This window comes from Garra rufa, chromosome 14 (assembly GCF_049309525.1).
Source record: "Garra rufa chromosome 14, GarRuf1.0, whole genome shotgun sequence".
Lineage (NCBI taxonomy): Eukaryota > Metazoa > Chordata > Actinopteri > Cypriniformes > Cyprinidae > Garra > Garra rufa.
The window spans coordinates 186,212-209,283 of record NC_133374.1 but is presented as its reverse complement, the minus strand read 5'-3'; the positions used below and the strand labels follow the sequence as shown (position 1 = coordinate 209,283).

The window sequence follows — 23,072 nt, the reverse complement described above, 5'->3', positions numbered from 1 at the left end:
CTTTAGCAGGTATCACGCTGCGTGTCAACTTTTAAGTTTGCACATGATATATTTTGACGGGTAAATATCACCACACTACAGTTGGATGCACTTTTTGTTTAAAATATGGACAATGTCAAAGTACAATAATGTAAGGAAAGACAAAAACAAAAAACGGACTGATGATACACGACGAATAACCAAGCATAGCCTACTGCATTGTGCCGGGGTTCATGTAGACATCACTTGCCGTGGAAGATATCTTTTTCTTTGAATTACTGTTTCTCTTTTCTCCTTTCTGTGTTTTATTTAACTTTTTGTTATTATTTTCCTACCACGTGAATGCAAGTGTCTAATATTAAGTCTCAATCGGACACCTTAACCCTTTTATTTAATTTTTTAATGCCTCCCCCATTCTGTATTATTATTGTTGTCATTCGAGGGGATATCATTCAACTGTAGGTGTTAGGATTATATCAGCCTGTCACTAAATAAGAGCCAGCATACATGCAGCTTTGATAATATCGAGAGGAAAGCCCTACTATATTATGTTCTAAACTTTGCGGAGTTCAGGTCGGAGTTCAAGTTAGAGTAGACGTGTTATATGCATAGGAGAGAGTGTCGAGTTGTTAGGGCAGTCTTAGGTTTAAGCAAGACCAGCCCAGGAGTCCAGGACGGTAAGGGGTTTATTTATGTCTATATGTTTGTCAGTTTTCTTTTGGGTCTATTTGTGGTTTATGGTTTGACTCAGACATGTACTGAAACACATAGGAGCGGTCTATTTCAAAACGATGTACCATGGTACCATCTAATGTAAATAATCAACAAGGTGCAGTTTCGTTCATTAGCTGGAACGTTAAGGGACTGAATAATATGGTTAAACGGAGCAAGGTATTTAGCCATTTGAAATCATTAAAACCTGACGTAATATTGCTTCAGGAGACACATTTAAATATTAACTCCCAAAAAAGACTGAACTGTAAATGGATTGGACAGATATATCATTCATGTTTTAATTATAAAGCAAGGGGAACAGCAATTCTAATCAGGAAAGGGATTCCGTTTGAACACTCTGACGTAATTTCGGATGCAAATGGTAGATATACTATCGTGGTGGGCAAGCTTTTTAATACGCCCATAATAATAGCTAACATTTATGGACCAAATTGGGACAATGCACAATTCTTTACTAACTTTTTTTCAACCCTTCCCGACCTTAATTCCTACAAATTAATTCTCGGAGGGGATTTCAACTGCGTCCTCAATGCACAGCTAGATAGATCAAGTGCAAGGTCCAATGCTCTCTCATCAGCAGCAGTGGTTATTAATTCCTTTCTTCGTTCATATGGCTTATCAGACCCCTGGCGGTCAAAAAATCCAAATACGAAACAATTCTCCTTCTTTTCTCCGGTGCACCACAGTTACTCCAGGATTGACTATTTTGTTGTCGACAACCAGTTTCTCCCTTTGATTTCCAACAGCAAGTATCACAGTATAGTGATTTCAGATCATAGTCCAGTGCAGCTGGATCTAATTTTTCCAATCAATGTAGCTCCCCAACGAACTTGGCGGTTAGATCCGCAATTACTTTTATGTGAACATGCTAGAACGTTTCTTAATAGTCAGATTGACTTCTTTTTGGAGGTCAATGACACTCCGGACGTGTCAAGGGGAGTTTTGTGGGAATCTATGAAAGCTTACATCAGGGGCCAAGTTATCTCCTATGTGGCACATAGGAATAAAGAGCGTTCTAAAAAACTTAAAGAGCTGGCTGATAAAATTGCGGATGTTGACAGGCGTTATGCTACTTTACCTACTCCAGATCTTTATAAGGAGAAACTACTGTTGCAAACTGAATTTGATACATTTATGACATGGAAAGCCGAAAAAAATATTCTAAAATCCAGACAGGTATATTATGAACATGGAGATAGAGCAGGTAAGCTCCTAGCTCTCCAACTTAAACAACAGGCAGCAGAACAGATGATCCCTGGAATTAATATAGGTGCTGACTCTGTATCACAGAGCCCTCGTGTCATTAATGACCAGTTTAAGCAATATTATTCTACTCTATATCAATCAGAGGTAGACTGTACCACATCTGAGATTTACTCGTTTCTTGACTCGCTCGATATCCCAAAACTCTCTCCAGAGACACAGTCACTTCTGGAGCAGCCATTGTCGCTCGAGGAAATAGTGGGTGCCATTAGGTCAAGTCAAGTAGGAAAAGCCCCAGGCCCGGACGGATTCCCAATAGAGTTCTACAAAGAATTCTCTTCGAAACTTGCACCTATACTTAAATCGGTTTATGATGAATCCTTGGTCAATGGGAAATTACCGCAAACGCTTACCCAGGCTACGATTTCAGTTCTACTAAAAAAAGACAAGGATCCTTTGCAATGTAGCTCATACAGGCCAATAAGCCTCCTGTGCTGCGACTATAAAATTTTAACGAAAACTCTTGCACGACGCTTAGATCAGATAATTCCCACAATTATTAATGAGGACCAAACAGGTTTTATCCCCGGGCGGCAGTCTTTTTTTAATATGAGAAGATTATTTAATGTGATATTTTCCCCCCATTCAACTGTACAACCTGAAGTTATTATAAGCCTTGACGCTGAAAAGGCGTTTGATAGAACTGAATGGACCTATCTTTTCGCAACCTTGGATAAATTCGGAATGGGGCCCACTTTCTGTAAGTGGATCAAAGTTCTATATTCAACACCTATGGCGGCAGTCAGGACGAATGGCCTGATTTCTGATTATTTTTCGCTCCACAGAGGTACAAGGCAGGGTTGCTGTTTGTCGCCCTTCCTATTTGACATTGCAATCGAGCCACTGGCAATTGCTATCAGATCAGATAACAGAATTAAGAGCATATCCAGAGGTGGAATAAATCACAAAACCTTGCTTTATGCTGATGATTTGCTTTTGCAAATATCAGACCCAATTGAAAGCGTGCCCCACCTTCTCCACTGGTTGAAAAAATTCAGTAGCATATCAGGGTATAAAGTGAACTTGTCGAAATCTCTACTATTTCCATTGAACAACCTGGCAAAACAGATATCTCATGACCATTTCCCTTTCAAAACTGAAAAGGATAAATTCACTTACCTGGGAATAAAAATAGCAGGCTCAATTAAAGCTATATTTCAGTACAATCATAGATCGATCCTAGATCGTACCAAGACCGACTTTGATAGGTGGTCAAAATTACCACTCTCACTAGCAGGACGGATAAATGCGGTGAAAATGACTGTAATGCCCAAGTTTCTCTACTTATTTCAGATGATTCCTATGTATCTCCCTAAATCCTATTTTGACCAACTAGATCGTTTCATTTCTTCGTTCATATGGAATAAAAAACCTGCACGTATAAAAAAGGCAAGCCTGGAGAGAGCTAAGCCTGACGGTGGCTTGGGGTTACCTAACTTTTTATTTTACTACTGGGCAACTAATATTGTCAAACTGACATATTGGATCACGACATTCGCGGATAAGGAGGGTCCGATTTGGGCTGATATGGAACTGAGAGCTACACTCCCAGTCTCCCCAATCTCAGTTTTAACTGCCCCTCTCCCACTGAATATTAAAGCATCTGAATTGAATTCAAATGTAGTGGTTCAAAATTCAATTAAGATATGGGGTCAGTTCAGAAAACATTTTAATATGACAAATATATGTAGTTTCTCTCCAATAATGTTTAACCATCTTTTTGCTCCATCCCAAATAGATCAGGCATTTGCAGTATGGCATAGATGCGGCCTAGTCTACTTTCAAGACCTCTTTACTAATGATGGCTTTGCCTCATTTAAATTTTTATGTGAAGACCATAGTTTACCAAAGTCGCATTATTTCCGATATCTTCAAGCCCGGAGCTTTGTCTCTAAACTTTTTTCAGGGTATCCATCTCCACCTCCCAAAGACCTGTTGTATTTGGTCCTTAATGTGAATCCACTCAATAGAAGAGCAATATCCAAAATATATACATTAATTCTAAATAGTGGTCCTCATAATTGGGACAAAACTAAGGTGGCATGGGAGGGAGACATTGGAGAAACAATACCAGAGGATACCTGGAAAAGGACTATACAACGCATACATACGTCTTCTCTTTGTATTAGACATGGCCTGATTCAGTTTAAGATTGTCCATAGGTTGCATTACTCTAATGACAGACTGGCAAAATTGTACCCTAATGTTGAACCAAACTGTCCTAGATGTCAATACTCTCCCGTTTCCTTGGGACACATGTTTTGGTCATGCCCATCTCTGTACAACTTCTGGTCTTCAATTTTTCAATCACTGTCTGCCATACCTGGTAAAACACTGCAGCCTGACCCTTTAATAGCCATCTTCGGTGTGATTAGTGATGAGATGAACCTGTCCCGCCTCCACAAAGATGCAATTGCCTTTGCATCGTTACATGCCCGTCGTCTGATACTTTTGAACTGGAAGGGGAAGAACCCTCCTGTCTATATTCACTGGATTAGAGAGATAATGTCAGGGTTGGTTCTGGAAAAAACCAGGTATGCTGTACGTGGGTTGGAGGACAAATATGATAGGACCTGGTCGCAATTCATAACCCATATCAAGAGCCTGCCTTTCGCTTGACTTGCTGTTTCTAGTGATTCATCTTCCTTATGCTAATATGCTGTTGATACCAGTTTTCCGTATTAGAGCTCCAGTCAGTATTCAATGTTAGTATCATTACAACGATCTGAGTCTTTTTTTTTTTTTTTTTTTTTTTTTTGTTTGCTTGCTTTGTTTCTGTTTTTTCTTTGTTTCTTGTGTAGATGTTTTTGTTACCTGTTTACTACGTGAATGTCTAAGTTGATATGTCTGAGGGGATGCTGCCTGGATTGGGTGGGGGGTGGGGGTCGGGTTTCGCAACTTCTGTAAGAAATCCCTGAACAAGTATTTGTATGTTTTCAATTTTGGAAAATGATAAATAAAGTTGTAAAAAAAAAAAAAAAAAAAAAGTATTAATTTAAGGTACATTTAGAACAGATAAAAATGTGCGATTAATCACGAGTTAACTCATGACAACCATGCGATTAATCGCGATTAAAAAAATTTAATCGATTGACAGCCCTAATATATATATATATATATATATATATATATATATATATAAAATAAAAAATCTATTTTTGAGTTTGACAATGAACACATCGCAACCATGCGTGTTACGACCCTAATTGCAACACACAGCTGTACAGTATAGTTCAAAATAGTGTGCGCAAATAGTTGAAACATTCAGAAAAACACTCCACACACAGTTATAGAACACAAGACATATAAACGAGCCAAAATGCTTTGTTTGTGCCCCGCGCTCCCCTATATGCTTTATGATCCCACCAATAATTATTGGGTTGAAGCTGCGCCTGCAGTTTCATTATCAATTTCATATTTACCTGTAATCAGTTTCATAGAAAAAAGCTGATTACTAAATGCTTTGGAGCAGCTGCATGCACGCTCTACAAACGCTTCCAGTGTGAATACTCTTGCGAGTCTGCAGCTGCAGTAACGCTGTAGTTACGCTGACGTGCAGCTCACGCTCTGCTCACGCTTGCGGTGTGAAACCGACGTAACGGTGCATTCACACTACAGCGTCAAATTTGCACTCAGTGCCGCTGGCAACGCTACAACGCGACTGCTTTGGGGAGTGTCTAATTTAGGGCTGAGCACGCCTCTGAAAAACAATGTTCACACCCTATTTACGTTCCATTGTCTTCTTTTAACGGCGGTTCACAAACTAAACTGTAGCGTATAATAACAACATGCAAAGTACATTTACTTTTGCGTGACTTTTTCAATAATATGTGATTTCAGCTCAGTAATCCACCAGTTTCGGAAACACGCGTCACAGTCTTTCCTTGCCAACTTCTCACAGCGATTGGTTGTCGCCCAGCGTTTTGCGCTCGAGATTTGCATAAAGTTGAGGAATGTCCAACCTTTTGACGCTCTCAGATGCTCTCAACGCTTTCTCCGCGCCGCTTCCAATCCCAAAATGCACCATATGCACTTCCATATGAATGAATTGAAAACGCTCGCTTCGCCCCGCTCGCTACGTGCCAGTGTGAACGCAGTGTGGTCCGGCCTCAGACATGAGCGGCATGGGCTTTTGTAGAGCTTCAAACACAGAGCGCAGGTTTATCGCCTCATCCTTTGATTCCGTCTGATTTATTTTCATGAATGACTGCAGGCCAAACCCCATTCACCTGCTACCCACACACACACACACACACACACACACACACACTCATACACTCTTACCTGTGTGGAACTCTGTGAAGATAACCTGAACACACACAGACACACCTATACTTACCTGTCTGTAACTGTGTATATGACCTAAACACACACACACACACACACACACCTGCCTCCAACTGTTTCAACATAACATGCACAACAAACGGATCTTCTGCACTAATTAACCCAGAGCTGCACAGGCCAGGACACAACAGCTGCTCGTTACACAAGAACAAAACACACACACCAGAAATATACGAGCACACATACACACGCTATCTGACCAATTCAAAACATATTATTGTATTTCTAATCCACTTTATTATCTAATTAGCATTTTTTTTTTTACTTTTCAGAAAATTAAGTGCTAAACAGTGTTATTTATATTTATTTATTAATATTTAGAATTATTATTTTCTATTTTGTTTTCTTTTTTTTTCTAGTCCACTTCCTCAGTATAAGTTTTAGTAATTTTGAAATGTGAATTGTTTTTATTTTATTGTTGTATGTTTTTTTTTCAGCTTTTCAGACTTTGTCTAGTCAGTTTCATCAGTTTAAATTTATGAAGTTATAGTTATAGTAGTTATAGTACTTTTTTATTTTATATTTTATTGTAGTCCACTTTCTCAGTTTAAGTTTTAGTCATTTTAAAAATTATTTTATTTTGTTTTATTTTATTTCTAGCCCACTTCCACTTCACTTAATTTCTAGTACATTTAATCTTTTTAAACTTTATATATGTTTTAATTATATACCATTATAATTCATTAATATTTGAATATATCTCTTTACACTATTTACACTTTTTTTTACTTTTCAGAAAATTAAGTGCTAAACAGTGTTATTTATATTTATTTATTAATATTTTGAATTATTATTTTCTATTTTGTTTTCATTTTTTTTTCTAGTCCACTTCCTCAGTATAAGTTTTAGTAATTTTGAAATGTGAATTGTTTTTATTTTATTGTTGTATTTTATTTTATTTTATTTCTAGCCCACTTCATCAGTTTAGGTTTTAGTAATTTTGTTATGTGATATGTTTTTTTTTTCAGCTTTTCAGACTTTATCTAGTCAGTTTCATCAGTTTAAATTTATGAAGTTATAGTTATAGTACTTTTTTATTTTATATTTTATTGTAGTCCACTTTCTCAGTTTAAGTTTTAGTCATTTTAAAAATTATTTTATTTTATTTTATTTTGTTTTATTTAATTTCTAACCCACTTCCACTTCACTTAATTTCTAGTACATTTCATCTTTTTAAACTTTATGTTTTAATTATATACCATTATAATTCATTAATGTTTGAATATATCTCTTTACACTATTTACACTTTTTTTTTTTACTTTTCAGAAAATTAAGTGCTAAACAGTGTTATTTATATACTATAGTAATTTAGTATTTATTAATATTTTGAATTATTATTTTCTATTTTTTTTTTCTTTTTTTTTTCTAGCCCACTTCCTTAGTATACGTTTTGGCAGTTTTAAAATTTGAATTGTTTTTATTTTATTTTATTTTAGCCCTTTTATTTTTTTTTTTTTTTGTGTATTTCTAGTCAGTTTCATCAGTTTAAGTTTTATATATTTGTTGTCATTTTAATTTAAAATGTTCTTTAATTCTTTCATTTTAAAGTTGAAGTTATAGTACTTTATTTTGTTTTATATTATTTTATTTCTAGCCCACTTCATCAGTTTATGTTGAAGTAATTTTGTGTGATTTGTTTTTATTTTATTTAGCTTTTCAGATTTTAATTTTTAGTCTACTTCATAAGTTTGGGTTTATTGTTATAATTTTAGCTTTAATTTTAAAGTTGAAGTTATAGTACTTTTATTTTTTTATCTTATTTTTTTTTTTTTTTTTTTTTTTTTATTTATCTTTATTTCTAGCCCACTTCATCAGTTTATGTTGAAGTAATTTTGTGTGATTTTTTTTTTTTTTTTTTTTTCATTTTATACAGCTTTTCAGATTTTAATTTCTAGTCTACTTCATCAGTTTAGGTTTAAGTAATTTTGTTATGTGATATGTTTTTTCCAGCTTTTCAGACTTTATTTCTAGTCAGTTTCATCAGTTCAAGTTTGATATATTTTTTGTCATTTATATATCATTTTAATATTCATTCATATTTTGAATTGGCTTTTATTGTTATAATTTTAGCTTTAATTTTAAAGCTAAAGTTATAGTACTTTTTTATTTTTATTTTATTTCTAACCCACATTATCAGTTTATGTTGAAGTAATTTTGTGTGATTTTTATTTTATTTTATTCAGCTTTTCAGATTTTAATTTCTAGTCTACTTCATCAGTTTAGGTTTTAATAATTTGTTTAATATGTGAATTGTTTTTATTTTATGTATTTATAAATTTTTTGTTAAATATTTCTATTATCGTTAATTTTTTGTAATTATTCAGACATTTTATGCAAAAGGACATTTAATGCAAAACTGGATTAAAAATGCTAAACGAATAAATATTCATTCCCATAATCAAGGTCATGTGATGCAAAAGACATTATTGTATTTCACCATAGTGCTAAACAGTGTTATTTTAGTATTATTTATTTATTATTTTCTACAGTAATTTAATATTGATTACTATTTTGAATTATTATTTTCAATATTATTATATGTGAATTGTTTACTATTTTATTTTATTTCTAGCCCACTTCATCAGTTTAAGTAATTTTGTGTGATTTGTTTTTATTTTATTCAGCTTTTCAGATTTTAATTTCTAGTCCATTTCATCAGTTTAAGTTTTATATATATATATTTTTTTATTTATTTATATACCACTATAATTCATTAATATTTTGAATTGTCATTATTTATAATTATTATTTATAATTTACTTGTCATTATTAATAATCATTATTTTGTTTTTATTGCAGTTTTATTCATTGTAATTATCAACTTAAACTTAGTTATTTCAGTTCATTGCCAAGGCAACATTTAAATCTGATATTTATATTTTATTTTAGCTTTTTTTAGTTGCTGAAAATGCTTTGTAGTGTTTTTATGACTAATGCATACTAATAACTACTGCATTAAATGTTTTAATGGTTTCCTTTTGACTCATTATTTGATCAGACTTGCAGAAGTTACGTTATTTGAAATATTAGATTAAGAATGCATTTTAAGGAAGTCTTGTGACAACAGTGTTAATTTAGAAGTTTTTTAGCAGCAATTGCAGTGCCTACATGGATTTATTTTGCATGCTGTATCCCAGCATGCTCAGTGTTTCATATAGGTGAGGGATTTATGCCGGTGTGTCTTTATCATATGTTGAGCTTATCATAAAGACACATGCTATCAACCCGTCTGACCTGCTTGTGATCAGATCCCGATCTCTTCACATCCGTCTGTGTTTGCCGTAATCTTCTGCGTTCTGCGGCAGATTAAGACGTACAGCAGATGTACGTGTGTGTACAGGTTCAACGCCAAATCCTTTGTGCTTTGTTCATTTGCAAGTTCAGCCAGTGCATGCGTTTCTTCCTAGAAATCATTTTGAATATTTTATAAATATGAATATTTGATTCTGTCACATTTGTGCATGTTTCATGCAAAAAACATGTTATGAAGTGACTGAATCAGTGACTGCAGTCAATAATAGAGAAGTCTGAGCAGTGGAGGGCGGAGCAAAGGAGATGTTAAGGGGAGGGGCTTAATGATTGGCAGCTCATGATGTGGCCAAAGCCAAGTCAGTTCTTAGTGCTGATGACCATCTGTACACAGATGATGACCTCCTTTCGTCTCACTGGAATCCAGCGTGTGGAAATCTGTTTAGTTTTCGCTCTTTAGTGTTATTTTAGTATCATTAAGATGCTATTAACATTTTTATTTTAATGTTTTCTATTTTTTATTTTTTATTTTTGTTAAAGTTTTTGTAATTTTGCTGTTTTTATATATTTTTTTTTACTATTTTTAAAATGTTTTTTATTATTAATAATTTTTATTTCAGTTTTGAAATTAAATAAAATAAGTATAATATTTTTAATATTATTTATTTATTGTTTTATTTTGTTTATTATTATTTCAAGTAATTCTTTTTTTTTTTTTCAGGGTTCATATAAGGTGCTTAAAATTCTTGAATTTGACTTTTTGAAACTTAAGGCCTGAAAAAATCCTTCAAAATAGCAATATTCCTGAAGGGGTGCTTGAAAAGTACTTGAATTATTGAAAGACAGTGTATCTATCAAATATGAGTTAAATTTTTTTAATAAGAACAAAATCAGTCTTAAGTAGTTTGGATATATTTGCAGCAATAGCCAAAAATACATTGTATGGGTCAAAATGATAGATTTTCTATTATGCCAAAAATAATAAGTAAAGATCATGTTCCATGAAGATATTTTGTAAATTTCCTACTGTAAATATATCAGTTTTTTTTTTGTCACACCTTCATAAATTTATTAAAAATAAAAAAGCTGAAATAAGTACATTGCATAAGTATTCATACCCCCAAACTTAATTTTTGATTAGTAATATGCATTGCTAAGAAATTTATTTGGAGGCGACAGATTACTAACAGAAATCTTAAATTTAAAAAAAAATGCAAATGAGTAGAGGAAAAATAAAAGAATGAACAAAATGAAAGAAAAAATGTATGTGAGAGCAAAAAATAAAATTGAAGAATGACCAAGAATGAGAAAAAATATGAACTAACAAACAAAGAAATTAAAAAGAACCAAAGAAAACAAACAAAAAATAATTAAAGTGTTAACAAAAGATAAACAAAAAACAAATAAATAAAATAATAATTCAACAAACAGAAAAAGAACAGAAGAAATAAACCCAAAAATTGGCAAATAAAAAACAACAGAAAAAAAGAGCAATTACAAAGGAGCGAAGAAATACAAGAATGAACAAATAAAAGCAAACAAACAATTTAATTAATTAAAGATTAATTCAACAAACTGAAAAAACTAACTGAAAAAAAATTGAAAAATTGGCAAATAAAAAACAACAAAAAAAGCAATTATGAAGGCGTGAAAAAATACACACAAGAATGAACAAATAAAAACAAAAAATAAATAAATTAATTAATTAATTAAATAATAATTCAAACAGAAAAAAAATAACTGAAAAAAAGGAAATATTGGAAAATAAAAAACAACAGAAAAAAAGAGCAGTTACAAAGGAGTGAATAAATACACACAAGAATGAACAAATAAAAACAAACAAATGAATAAATTATTTAATTAAAGAATAATTCAACAAACAGAAAAAAATAACAAAAAAATTGGCAAATAAAAAACAACTGAAAAAAGAGCAATTACAAAGGAGTGAAGAAATGCACACAGTAATGAACAAATAAGAAAAAAAAATTAATTAATGAAAGAATAATGCAAACAGAAAAAAATAACTGAAAAAATGGAAGAATTGGCAAATTAAAAACAACAGAAAAAGGGCAATTACAAAGGAGTGAAGAAATACACACAAGAATGAACAAATAAAAACAAATTAATTAATTAATTAATTAAATAATAAAAAAAAAATTAACTGAAAAAATGGAAGAATTGGCAAATAAAAAACAGAAAAAAGAGCAATTACAAAGGAGTGAATAAATGCACACAAGAATAAACAAATAAAAACAAACATGAATAAATTAATTCATTAAAAGTATAATTCAACAAACAGAAAAAGAACGGAAGAAATAAACCCAAAAATTGGCAAATAAAAATCAACAGAAAAAAAGAGCAATTACAAAGGAGTGAAGAAATACACACAAGAATGAACAAATAAAAACAAATTAATTAATTAATTAATTAAATAATAAAAAAAAAATTAACTGAAAAAATGGAAGAATTGGCAAATAAAAAACAGAAAAAAGAGCAATTACAAAGGAGTGAAGAAATACACACAAGAATAAACAAATAAAAACAAACAAATTAATTAATTAATTAATTAATTAAAGAATAATTCAACAAACAGAAGAAAACTAACTGAAACAAATAAAAAAACAACAGAAAAAAAGCAATTACAAATGAGTGAACAATGAAATATTAAGAAAATGTATCAAAGAAAAAAAATTAAATTAAATGAGTAAACTACAACAAAAGAATAAACAAAAGCTAGAACGAATAAAAAACAAAAGGAACAAAAAATTAACAAACAACAACAACAACAAAAAATCTAAATACTGAGAAAATCACCTTTAAAGTTGTCCAAATGAAGTTCTTAGCAATGCATATTACTAGTCAAAAATTAAGATTTAATATATTTATGAAAGGAAATGTACAAAATATCTTAATGGAACATGATCTTTACTTAATATCCTAATGATTTTCGGCATTAAAAAAAATCGATCATTTTGACCCACGCAATGTACTTTTGGCAATTGCTATAAATATACCCATGCTACTTAAGACTGTTTTTTTTGTTTTTTTTTTTTTAATCAAACTACTTGTCAAATTATTGGCCAGATGCTGATTTGTGACTGGTAACTGTCGTCTTTTCATAGCTGAGATCATTAATATTCAGAAAATCGTAAGGAGCTTCTGTGAGCTCTAGTGATGCATGACTTGGCAAACAGCACTAATAAGAGCTCATCCATAATGCGCACTATTGAGACGTTATGATGAAGAATTAGCCGGCTGATAACATGCATTTGAGCAACACTCATTTTTCTTTTCCTGACATATATACCTATACATCACTCTCATCTTTTCCTATTACACAGCTCATATCACACACACACACACACACACACACACACACAGTGGCTGCGGGGCTCGTCTTGATTCATCTCAGCTGAAGTGCTGCCTGTTCATTTGTGTGTAAGAGGCCAGAGTCCATGAGAGCATCATTTACTGCTGCTCAAAACACTATTTGTGTGTGTGTGAGATCATTCAGCCTCTCCAAGGCCATTGAAACCCTCCCATGATCACACACACACACACACACACACACACACACACACACACACACACACACATACACACAGAAGCAGGTTTCTTTTAATGTGGCAGATCACAGCAGCTTCTAACAAAGATCAAAGTCCTTTAAAAATGCTTTATACTCTGTGTGTGAGTGTTGAATATTCCAGCAGCCCTTCTTTTACACGAGCGTCTGACGGACATGCTGACGCTCAGAGACTGACCAAAGCTTTGCTTAAAATGTTGCATAATTAAATGCATTCAATAATTTAGAATTTGGAAAATAAAATGCATCCTTATTTCATCTGGTTTATACCTGTGAACACTTGCTTTTTAACATCAGACATCAAAATTTACTGTATTTGTTTTCTCAATTCATGTTTCTTTTCTTATTGTGATTGATTCAACAGTGCATGTTGTTCTAATGAAGACAAACAAAGAATTTGTCTTAAAAATATAACTTTTTACTGGTAAATAAAATTACAATTGACATACTTGACATTAAATATATATGTGACCCTGGACCACAAAACCAGTCATAAGGTAAAATTTTACAAAACTGAGATGTATACATCATATGAATACTCAATAAATAAGCTTTCGATTGATGCATAGTTTATTAGGATAGGACAATATTTGGCCGAGATACATCTATTTGAAAATCTGGAATCTGAGGGTGCAAAACAATCAAAATACTGAGAAAATCACCTTTAAAGTTGTCCAAATTAAGTTCTTAACAATGCATTTTACAAATCAAAAATTACATTTTGATATATTTACAGTAGGAATTTTACAAAAAATCTTCATGGAACATGATCTTTACTTAATTTCCTAATGATTTTTGGCATAAAAGAAAAATCTAAAATTTTGACCCATGCAATGTATTTTTTGCTATTGCTACAAATATACCCCAGCGACTTAAGACTGGTTTGTGGTTCAGGGTCACATATTAACTAATAATATTAAATAATTTGATCACTTTAAATAAATTTTATTTTTAAATATTAACTTAAATAAGATATATGTAAAAACTCAAACCAACTCAAAGCCAAGGCAACATTTCTCATTTTTATTTTAGTTTAAATTGAAGTACTAACATATGGAAGCCTTTTTCCACCACTAAATAAAAATAAAAAAAGGTTATTGCGACTTTTTATCTCTGAATTCTTTTTTTTTTTTTTTCAGAATTGTGAAATATAAACTCACAATTGCGTGTTATAAAGTCAGTATTGTGTGATATAAACGTGCAATTGCGAGAAAAAGTCAGTATTGTGTGACATAAACTTGCAGTTGTGAGAAAAAAGTCAGAATTGTGAGATAAAAAGTCGCAATTGCAAGTTATAAGGTCAGAATTATGACTCAATATCTTACAATTCTGAGAAAAAAGTCAAAATGTGAGATGTAAACTTGCAATAGCGGGAAAAAGTCAGAATTGGGAGATAAAAAGTCAGAACTGTGAGATATAAACTCGCAGTTCTGAGAAATAAAGTCAGTATTGTGAGATATAAACTTGCAGTTGTGAGAAAAAAGTCAGAATTGTGAGATAAAAAGTCACAATTGCAAGTTATAAGGTCAGAATTGTGACTTTATATCTTGCAATTGTGAGAAACAAAGTTGCAATTGCGTGATATAAACTCACAATTGCAAGAAAAAGTCAGAATTGCAAGATGTAAACTCGCAATCATGAGAAGAAAATTTAATTTAGAGTTTATATCTCGCAAATCTGACTTTATTTCTTGCAGTTGTAAGATTATATTTTTCAGAATTGTGAGATAAAAAATCTGAATTGCGAGATATAAACTCGCAATTCTAAGAAATAAAATCTTAAGTATTGTGTAATATAATATATATCGCAATTGCAAGAAGAAAGTCAGAATTGCAAGATGTAAACTCTTTAAAAAATTAAGAATTGTGTTTATATCTTGCAATTCTGACTTTATTTCTTGCAGTTGTGAGATTGTATTTCACAATTCTATGAAAAAAAGTCAGAATTGTGAGTTTATATGATGCAATTCTGAGAAAAAGTCAGAACTGTGTGATATAAACTCGCAGTTGTGAGATAAAAAGTTGCAATTGCGAATCATAAGGTCAGAATTGTGACTTTATATCTTGCAGTTCTAAGAAAAAAAGTCAGAACTGTGAGATGTAAACTTGCAATATCGAGATTTGTGACTTTATATCTTGCAATTCTAAGAAACAAAGTTGCAATTGCATGATATAAACTCACAGTTGCAAGAAAAAAGTCAGAATTGCAAAATACAAACTCGCAATTGTGAGAAAAAATTAAGAATTGTGACTTTTTTTCCCACAATTGTGAGATTATATCCTGCAATTCTGACTTTGTAACTCATATCCCATAATTCTGAGAAAAAAGTCAGAATTGCGAGATAAAAAGTAGCAATTACCTTTTTTTATTTTTTTTATTCAGTGGCGGAAACAGGCTTCCATACTATAATATTACTGAAATCGGAAGAAAAAAATTAATATAATAAGAATAAGAATAAATAAATAAAATGTAATAAAAATAAAATAAAAAATAAAAATAAAAATGGCAAACACACTACAAACAAAAAAAAAGTACTAAAATTAACTAATACTTTATTGACTAAAATTTAAACGAGCACTTAAAATATAATAATAAAATCAAATTTAAAATATTAACAAAAAGTATAAATAGTATTTCAATTATACTAAAATAACCTCTCTTAAATGTGTGGCTTTTCATGGCATAATTAATACTTCTTATTAATTATTAATTGTCTGGTTAATTTAAATAGCCCTCCACTGCAGTTTTCCACATTTAATGGAGCTGGAACATACAGACTGCATGAAAACCCTTGGTTCTGCATCTATTTAAGAAATGTACATAGTAAAATTTACAAATTTAGCTTTGATTTAATTTTATTTGCATTGAAATACTCAGCTTTCAAAATCAGAATACTAATATTTAATTTTTATTGAATATTTTTAATAATATTTACTTACTGATTTGTAATTGGTCACTGTCACCTTTGGCTGCTCATTTGGGGTTTAAATGACAATTGATATTTAGAAAATGTTATCAGTCATATCAATGAGCAGATGAGAAGAAAACTGAACTGAAATTAATTGGATAATACATTTTTTACTGTGAAGATGCTTTGAAATAATCTTTATTGAAGGATAACTATTGGAAAAATGCGACCTGGGCTGTTTTTTTTTTTTACTGTAAACGAGACAAACTTACATCTAAAAGCATAATTACGACAAACGAGCCGTTTTTGAGATTGACCGTGATTTCGTTTTGTGGTCAGTGGCCGGTGAATGGGAGTAATAGGGGCATAACTTTGAGCGCATCAAAATCGATATTTTTACAACACAAAGAAGACTCGACACACCATGACACTTTGCTGGAAGTATCGCCTGGGTCTCTACACATGAACTCCAGCATTGAGAACATTGTTTGTGTACACAGAGTTTACTAAAAAGAAAGGTTTTGAACAACTCACTTTCACTGTTTGAGTTTCCGCTCGCGGCCGTCTTGCCAGTCAAGAAGAGTCGATCTCCGAATGCGAATGAATGGACGAAATATTAGGCTTATATGAGGCTCTTTTTACAACTAGAAGGTTAATATTGTTTTTCACCTGCGACAAAACAACGAATTAGCCGTGCATTTACATGGAAATATGCTTTAGGAGCTATCCATCCTCGCATTCAGAGATGGACACTTCTTGACTGGCAAGACGGCTGCGAGCGGAAACTCAAACAGTGAAAGTGAGTTGTTCAAAAACTCTGTGTACTCAAACAATGTCCTCAATGCTGGAGTTCATGTGTAGAGACCCAGGCGATACTTCCAGCAAAGTTTCATGGTGTGTCGAGTCTTCTTAGTGTTGTAAAAATATCGATTTTGATGCGCTCAAAGTTATGCCCCTATTACTCCCATTCACCGGCCATTGACCACAAAACTAAATCACGGTCAATCTCAAAAACGGCTCGTTTGTCGTAATTATGCTTTTAGATATAAGTTTGTCTCGTTTACAGTAAAAAAACAGAGCCCAGGTTGCATTTTGGCAACAGTTAGGCCGCGTTCACACTTGGCGTCTTTTTTGACAAGAAAAAGTTGACTAGGGCGTTTTTTTAGTAAAAAAAAAAGCTGGCAGCGTTCTGTTACAAAAAGCAGCCGAGTGCGTCTTCAGTTGCTATAACAACAGCTGCAACAGTAGCGTAGTGCTGTGTGGTGAAGAAATGTCGAGAAAGAGCCTCTTTGTGATGTATATTATGATAGAGTTGTTTACTCATATCATACAACTCCTTGTGCTCCGAAACTAGTACGATAAGTTTATTTACCGGCAACTTCTCCAGTTTTTTTTTCTTGTTGTTTTTGTTGTTATGGAAACGATAGGTCCCGCTACTCGCTTGTCATCGGTCAGCTGTCAAAAAAGCGCTTGACGTAGGGCGTTTTCTTCAAAAAAGTTCAACTTTTTTCAACTTAAAAAGACGCTCTGAGCTGCAGAAAAAGACGCCGGCGGTGGCGTTTAAAAAAAGCGCTAGGGCTTTTTTGAAAAGACGGTTTACTCCATAGGATTAGAATGTAAAACAGACGCTGGCAGTTTGGAAAAGGACGCCAAGTGTGAACACGGCCTTATCCTTTAAGAGCTATATAAATAAATGCATGGTCTTAATGTTAAATATGCATTTACATGAATTAATAGCCATTTTGTGTGATTACCTGAAAACTTGCATTAAGCATAGATGAAGCGTGACTTATGTTTGTGTTTGTGTGCAGGTGATCATCTATCAGGGCGGCCAGGTGTTCAGTTTAGCCAATCACATGAACGGGCGCGTGGGTTTCGTGTCCACCATGCCCAGCACAAGTGCCTCAATCTTCATCAATAACACGCAGCTGTCGGACACGGGGACGTACCAGTGCCTGGTCAACAACCTGCCCGACCGCGGGGGGCGCAATATCGGCGTCATCGGCCTCACTGTGCTGGGTGAGTCACCCACAACACGACCAGTCGCATATATTACTCTTCATATGTCTTCTGGATATACAGAAGTGTGTTGTGCATGAACTTTCTTCATTTATGCAGGAAAGCACAGTGTGTATTACTTTATCCCACGATGCAATGCAGCATGACCTTCAGTTTCCAATGTGATGAATGCACCAGAGATCAATATAAAAAACAGTTTTAATATTTCTCTTTATTTTGACACAAAATCAGATTAATAATGCAAAATTGGATTAAATACGCTATTTATATTCTGTTATAGATTTATTTATATTTCAAATTAGCTTTCATTTTTATATTTTAAATTTACATTTTTGTTTTGTAATGTTTTAGTACTTGTTTTTAATTATTTTTTAAATCTTACTATTTAGATTACATTTATTTTAAATTCTGTTTTATTATTATTTTGTTAATTATATACAATTAGTATTATTTATATTTTGAATTAGCTTTAATTTTTATATTTTATTTATGAATTTTCATTTTAGGGCTTTTTGTAATTGTGCAATGTGCTTGTTGTTTTATTTGTTATTCTTTTAAATATTACTATTTAGGTTTCATTTGTTTTTAATTTTCTATTTTAGATTTTATTTATGTTTTGAATTTTTAGTTTTGAATTTTAGTAGGGCCGGGACTCGATTAAAAAAATTAATCTAATTAATTAGAGGCTTTGTAATTAATTAATCGAAATTAATCGCATTTTAATCGCATATAAATATTTGACCTGAGAACAGTGAGAAGTAAGTTTTTTCATATGGATTTTTAGTATACCATTGAATAATGACTGAACACATAAACTTAAGCAACAAAATATTGTTTATTTTTGTTCAACCAAGTCCAACAGACCAGTGCAATATTGCCATTAAGTGTAGCAATAGGATACAGTGTTTCCCCTAGGTTTCCATACTTTTTTTTTCTCGGTACTTTACCCTACTTTGTGTAGTAACGAAAACATTTATCTCAGTGAAAAAATAAATCCAAAACTCTCTATTTTAACATTTTGAACAATAGGGCTTTACAATCTTTTGCTATTTTTTTTTTCTAAAGAAATTCTTGTGTTTTAATTTTTCTCATAATCAAATGAAAGCATAAACATTTATTTATTTTTAATCAAATAAAAAAAAAACTTTTTAATTTTTGGCAAACAAACAGAGGTTTGCTGTTAAAAACAATAAATAATAATAATTTAATATTTAAATAAAAATCGTAGTTTTTTTTCTACAATTAAGTGGTTAATCTTGTTGTTATATTTATTTTTTTATCATATCATATTGTTTTTTGTCAATTATTTAAATAGGAATATTGTTCTGTTTCATGTTAAACCGTACTTTTATTTTGACAGGTTGCCGTGAAGTTTCTGTGTGTAAAGTATGATATGATGCTAGTTTTCTCAAATGAAACGGTAAAAGTGACACTGACAGTAGCTTTGGAGATTGAGTCTATCTGTTCATTTGAGATGCTAATGCCAAAAATTAACGGGAGCATCACGCGTGCAGTAAAAAAAAAAGCGTCTCTGCCATTCTAATATACAGAGGCAAACTTTACATGCAGGATTCATATTAAAACGGTCTTTTTGCATTTCAGTTTTCACAGATACTAGTCCATATCGCGATTTGAATTAAGTGACAGAACAACTTTTGATTTATCAGTCCAAAAATCGACGAATTTACGTGGTATTCCGCGCTATAGTAAATTCGGTTTTTATGAATGGAGTCCGCGATCCAGTCCGTGTTTTCTTGGAGGAGACATTGTAAACGCGCCCCCCTAAGATAATGGTAGGGGAAACACTGGGATATTTAGAAATATACTAGCCTACATTTCAGAAATTCAGGTACCCTATAGGTAGGTAGACCTTCTTTAAAAGCATTGAGGTGATACTTGAGGCTCGATGTGCTGCGGTGATATGCGCATTCCTTTGTCTGAACGCTAGTTGGTGCTCCAGTATAATCGGTCCGCTGAAACTCATCCAGTGAGAAACGTTCCGCGGTGCAAAATTAAGTGCGATTAAAATGCGTTAAAAAAATTTAACGCGTTATTTTTGTGTAATTAATTAATCTAAATTAACGCGTTAAAGTCCCGGCCCTAAATTTTAGTTTTTACTGTAATTTTAGATCTTTTTTGTCATTTCGTGCTTTTGTCATTATTTGCTATTTACGTTTAATTTATTTTTTATTAAATTTTATTTTAGTTTTATTTATATGCTATTGTAGTTTTTATTTATGTTTTGAATTAGTTTTTGTTTTATATTTTCAGCTTTTATTTCAGTTTAATTTGTAGTAATTTTGTAATTAACTTTTTATGCATTTTAGGTTTCTATAATTTAGTTTATTGAGTATTATTCAGTTTCAGTGTTTTTAGCAAATTTTAGTTTACTATTATATGTTTTATATTTTTATTTTAAATTAACTTTAATTTTTATATCTTTTTAGCTTTCATTTTAATTTTAGTTAAAAAAAATGTAGTGCTTTTGTAATTTTTATGTTTTTTTAATATAACTATTTAGGTTTATTTTTCATTTGATTTTGCTGTTATTTATATTATTTATTTACTATTATAGTTTTTATTCATATTTTGACTTTTACATATTTCGTTTTTTGTAAGGTGCTTGTTTATACATTTCTATTTTTAAATATTATTATTTAATTTTTAATTTCCAGTTGGTACTTTTTTATTTTTAGTAAAGTTTTACAGTTATAATTTTTATTTTGTTTGAAATTTCTATTATATATATATATAGAGAGAGAGAGAGAGAGAGAGAAATTTTAAACAACAGTGTAAATAAAAATATAAAATGCTTCTGAAAATAAAATATTACCAACATTTTTTATATTTATTATATTTTTTAGTATATTTTATTTATATTTATTTTATATTATTTTTGGTTATAATTTTTATTTTGTTTAAAACTTCTATTATATATATATATATATATATATATATATATATATATATATATATATAATAAACAAATAAATAAATCATAATAAAATTCTTTTGAATCACATGACCTTGATTATGGAAATAAATATTTATTAATTTGCATTTTTATTTAAATTTTGCATAAAATGTCTTAACTTCTGTAAGTCTGAAAAATACTAATATATTTTTAGAAATAAAATAATTTTAAAAAATTACATATCAAAATTACTAAAACTTATATCAAATAGAATTTTTTTAACTACACTGTAAATAAAAATTAGAACCAAAATACTTCACTGAAAATAAAATATTACTAACATTTTTTATATTTATATAAAAACTAACATTGCCAATATTTTGTATTATATTTTATTTATATTTATTTTATATTAATAAATATTTATATGTTATATATCAATAATAATAATATAAAATATTATATCAAATATATATATATATATATATATATATATATATTTTTTTTTTTTTTTTTTTCCCAGATTGATGAAGCACACATTATATAATGCTGATCTTAATTCTCTATCTGTACTGCAGTTCCTCCATCCATCCCTTCCTGTCGGATTCAGGGTTCTCTAGACGTGGGCAGCGACGTGATGCTGTTGTGTGGTTCGGACGAGGGCATCCCGACGCCCACCTACGCCTGGGAAAAGCTGGAGTCGGTGCCCAAACTGCCCCACAATGCCATGCAAGGTACTAAACCCCTGCCCGTGGGAATCCCGTTTTGCCCCACGTTCTCGGGTAAATGCGCAGCTCTTGACTCCCGCTGTGGCGTGACCTCTGCCCGTCCCGGTCCACCGTGTGTGTCTGTGTGAGGTGACCTGACCTGCTCTCTCCGAACGTCACGCTTTAGAATACGGCTACAGAATCCATCAAAACTCTAAATTCATACTTAGAAATGTAATGTTTCTGCTCACCAAGACTGCATTTATCTGATTAAAAATACAGTAAAAACTGTAAAAATACTGATATATTTTTAGAATTTAAAATAGCTCTTTTCTATATGACTATATTGTAAAATGTAATTTATTTCTGTGATCAAAGCTGAATTTTCAGCATCATTACTCCAGTCTTCAGTGTCACATGATCCTTCAGAAATCATTCTAATATGCTGATTTGCTGCTCAAGAAACATTTATGATTATTACCAATGTTGAAAACAGTTAATTATAAATAATAAAATAATAAAATAAAATAAAAACAATTCACATAAAAATGACTAAAGCTTAAACTAAGGAAGTGGACTAGAAATAAAATTAATAAATTGAAAATACAATTGAAAATTGAAAATAATAATTCGAAATATTAATAAATACTAAATTACTATTAAAAAATAAATAATACTAAAATAAAACTGTCTTTTGAATCACATGACCTTGATTATGGAAATAAATATTTATTAATTTGCATTTTTATTCCAGTTTTGCATAAAATGTCTTAACTTCTGTAAGTCTGAAAAATACTGATATATTTTCAGAAATAAAATAAAATAAAATACAAACAATTCACATATCAAAATGACTAAAATTAAACTAAGGAAGTGGACTAGAAATAAAATTAATAAATTGAAAATACAATTGAAAATTAAAAATAATAATTAAAAATATTAATAAATACTAAATTACTATGGTAAATAATAAAAAAAAATAATAATACTAAAATAATGGAAAATAAATTATGGAAATAAATATTTATTAATTTGCATTTTTATTCAAATTTTGCATAAAATTTCTTAACTTCTGCAAGTCTGAAAAATACTATTATTTTTAGAAATAACATAAAAAATTATAAAATTAAAACAATTTACATATCAAAATTATTAAAACTTAAACTAAGGAAGTGGACTAGAAATAAAATAAAATTGAAAATAATAATTTAAAATATTTAAAATTAATACTAAATTACTATGATAAATAATAAATAAATAAATAATACTAAAATTACACCGTCTTTTGAATCACATAACCTTGATTATGGGAATAAATATATATTACTTTGCATTTTTAATCCAATTTTGCATAAAATGTCTTAACT

The 23,072-nt window shown here is 31.0% G+C and overlaps 1 protein-coding gene across 1 annotated transcript in view; it reads left to right on the top strand.

The window, feature by feature from the left end:
- Nucleotides 1-23,072, top strand: part of igsf11 (immunoglobulin superfamily member 11) — a 150,111-nt gene that overhangs the window by 124,919 nt on the left and 2,120 nt on the right. The window contains exons 3-4 of the mRNA XM_073818249.1: nt 17,877-18,084; nt 21,577-21,838. Coding sequence (XP_073674350.1) covers nt 17,877-18,084; nt 21,577-21,838 — 470 coding nt within the window. The remainder of the gene's footprint in view (nt 1-17,876; nt 18,085-21,576; nt 21,839-23,072) is intronic.